The sequence below is a fragment of the Cryptomeria japonica genome, chromosome 1 (assembly GCF_030272615.1).
Source record: "Cryptomeria japonica chromosome 1, Sugi_1.0, whole genome shotgun sequence".
Classification (NCBI taxonomy): Eukaryota; Viridiplantae; Streptophyta; class Pinopsida; order Cupressales; family Cupressaceae; genus Cryptomeria; species Cryptomeria japonica.
The window spans coordinates 521,137,073-521,140,517 of record NC_081405.1 but is presented as its reverse complement, the minus strand read 5'-3'; the positions used below and the strand labels follow the sequence as shown (position 1 = coordinate 521,140,517).

Here is a 3,445-nt window from a genome sequence, read left to right as displayed (position 1 = left end):
ACAAAACATCGTACATGCCAATCCACATGTTAAAGACAATTGTGGATCATATTAAAATTTCATATTTACAGTTGGTTTTGTGCTGCAGTCCATGAGCAGTTTGGAAATGGAGAATGAGATTGGAAGGAAGAAATTTTCAGGGCACGTTGTGGTGGTGCCCTACTCCACCCTTGGCCACACCAATCCCATGCTTCAATTCGCCAAAAATCTGGCTTCCAAGGGCTTGCTCGTCTCCTTCGTAAGCCTCCATTATGATCATACAAGAATTGAAAAGGCCAGAGAATACCTCAATCGCCTCAACCTGGCCGTTCCGGGCCTTGTTCAGTTGGAGTGGATTCCCGATGAGATTCCTCCTGAGGTGCCCATCGACCACCACATCAACGATTTCCTCTTCTATCACATGCACCGCACCATGACAGGTCATGGGCTCGAATCCCTCCTCCTCCGTTTCAATGCCTCCGCCAATCCTGTATCCTGCGTCGTCTACGATTCCTTCCTTCCCTGGGTTCCAAAAATTGCAGCCAAGCTCAGCGTTCCCCATGCCTTCTTCTGGACGCAGTCTGCCTCAGTTTTCTCTCTTTACCACCACTTCAAGACCGGTCAGAATCTCATTTCAACAAATTTCTCTTACTGCGTTTGTAGGAATCGCATGATTCATTAATTAGGACTCTGATATAATCGATTTCTTCTTGTTGGTGTGTGCTTACAGTTGAGAAGTGGGATGGGGAAAGAAATCTGCCGGAGAACCTCGATTTTCCATGTCTTGGCGAATTTAAGATTGCCGATTTGCCTTCGTCATTTCACCATGCCACAGGAGTACCCGACTTCTTTCGAGATCTTGACTCTGTAACCGACGCTTCCTGGGTACTCGTTAATTCCTTTGACGAGCTGGAATGCAGGGTTCTGGAGTACTTGAGCAGATTAGTGAGAGGGCCTATTTTGACAGTGGGCCCTTCTATACCCTCGGCTTTTCTGGATGGAGGAAATCCGGAGGACACGCGGGTGGGAGCAGGCGCAGACCCTTGGGAAGAACCCGAGTGCGTAAGCAAATGGCTGGATAGCAAACCCCCACTTTCGGTTGTTTATGTTTCCTTCGGCAGCATAACCTCAATTAGCCCTAATCAGATCTGCGAAATTGCAGAGGGGCTTGAGAGAAGCCAACATAGCTTCTTGTGGGTCATCAGACCTCCCCAAGGCCACCACGACCTCAATGCATTGTTGCCTCAAGGTTTTCTGGGGAAAATCGAAGGAAGGGGTTTGGTGGTGGAGTGGTGTGTTCAGCTGGAAGTGCTGTCACATCCATCGGTGGGGGTGTTTATGAGCCACTGCGGTTGGAATTCTACGCTGCATGCTCTCAGTTCGGGCATTCCCATGCTCACCTTGGAGATTTGGACGGATCAGCCCTCCAATGCCAAATGTGTGGCGGACGTTTGGAAAACAGGGCGAAGAATGAAGAAGGGGGAAGATGGGGTTGTGGGGATGCAGGAGATTGAGAGATGTGTGAGATCAGCGATGGAGGGCGGGGAAGAATTTGCAGAGTTGAGGAAGAATAGCCTGAAATGGAAGGAGGCGGCGGCCCGGTCTATGATGCCCGGCGGTTCCTCTGATGCAAATCTTTCTCGTTTTACTCGAGAGCTTGCGGCAATTGCAGCATAAATTATTCACTTCTCTTGCGGCCATAATAGACTCAACGTAATCATTAGTGTCAGTCTCTGTGTAAACCCCCTGTTCTTATTGTCGCTGAGAAAGAAACTTCGAAGCAACAGAGTACCTAAAAGGAACGAGGGACATGGCGGTGCTGTTTGACCACTGTTCACTGTCTTGTAATCAGATTATTTTATGCATTGATTCAATTAAAAAAAAGAGGGAAGTCGATAGTTTCAAATTTATGACAGTGACAGAGTGTTTTTTATATTTTAAGAATTAATATTTTGGATCAAATTTATCATTAAGATATTTTAGTAAATAAATTCTTATTATTTTTAAAAATAATATAAATAATGATGTATTATTAAAAAAGCAATTGGTAGAAGACATATTTTTAAAGTTTAAGCAAGATGAAGATCAAATAAAAAAATTGAAGTCTAAATAAGGTCAAAGATCAAACATTAGAAAATAATACAGCTATAAACAAGAGCAATATTATCAAGAGGTGAATCAAGTTTATCTAGTTTTCTCATACATCACTAGGGATGGAACCATTGTGGCCAACTATTTTTTGGTATGCAAGTATGACAAGAAGAAGGAAGGCTCATGCTTTCTCACATCAAATATGGTCTTGATGAATTGAGAAAAATTAATATGATTGATTTTTTACAATCTAGTAACTATGTGAAGTAGGAGTAAAGTTGGGCACTAACTCTAGTTAAAAGAAGGTGGATAGGAAATTCTAGAGACAACTTGTTGGAGGTCTCTTGTACCTTACTATATTTGGACTAGATATTGCATACACATTTGGCATTGTATCTAGGTACAGGACTTAAATATGCACATTGAAAATTGGAAGGAAACTAAAAGAATACTAAAATACATTCAAGATACTTATCAACTTGGAATTGAATACAAATATGGAGGAAAGCCTACTCTAGTAGGGTATATAGATTCTAATTATGTAGGTGACATTATTGATGAAAAATTGACTTCTAGATATAATTTTCAACTTGGCTCAAGACCAAATTTTGGGAGCAATAAGAAGCAATCAACAATGTCACTATCATCCACATAAACTATTAGAGAACTGTGATTCTAATATATTAATAAATAAATAAAAGAGCAAGTGGTGGAAGGCATATCCTTAAAGTTTAAGCTAGATGAAGATCAAATTAAAAAAATTGTAGTCTATACATAGGGTCAAAGATTGAACATTATAAAATAATATAGTTGTTAACAATAGCAACATCATCAAGAGGTGAATCACATTCATCTAATTTTCCCATACATCAATGAGGATGAAACCATCATTAATCAGTGTCCAACTACTGAGAGTGCCTTCTTCCTCTTGATCTCCATCTAGATGTTGTTCAGCACAAATAGAAGAAAATAGGGTTGATGCACTATTTTGGGTATGCAAGTATGGCAAGAATAAGGAAGGTTGATTCTTTCTCAAACCAAATATGGTCTTGATGTATTGAGAAAATTTAATATAATTGATTGTAAAACCATCTAGTACACCATATGAAGTAGGATTAAAATTGAGTACTAACTCCACTTAAAAGGTGGATATAAAATTGAATAGACAACTTGCTTGAAGTCTCTTGTATCTTACTATAAATTGACTAGATATTTCATGTGCAATTGGCATTGTATCTAGGTGCATGGCAAATCTGCACATTGAAAGGAAAATAAAAGAATACTAAAATACTTTCAAGGTACTTATCAACTTGAAATTGAATAAAAATATAGAGGAGATCCTACTCTAGTAGGGTATATAGATTATAATTATTTA

General features: G+C 39.7%; 1 protein-coding gene across 1 annotated transcript; it reads left to right on the top strand.

Annotated features, from left to right (window-relative positions):
* LOC131059175 (UDP-glycosyltransferase 75C1-like) lies at positions 1 to 1,864 on the top strand. Its single transcript, XM_057992512.2, has 2 exons — positions 1 to 599; positions 710 to 1,864. Exons 1-2 carry the CDS (start codon positions 92 to 94, stop codon positions 1,654 to 1,656), a joined length of 1,455 nt encoding a protein of 484 aa, XP_057848495.2. The 5' UTR covers positions 1 to 91; the 3' UTR covers positions 1,657 to 1,864.
* Positions 1,865 to 3,445: the final 1,581 nt, after the last annotated feature.

What these genes read in the sequence shown, in the direction of transcription:
- LOC131059175 (XM_057992512.2), top strand. Translation starts at nt 92, where the DNA reads ATGAGCAGTTTGGAAATGGAGAATGAGATTGGAAGGAAGAAATTTTCA. An exon ending in TTACCACCACTTCAAGACCG is followed by an intron (nt 600 to 709) that starts GTCAGAATCTCA and finishes GTGTGCTTACAG; the next exon opens with TTGAGAAGTGGGATGGGGAA.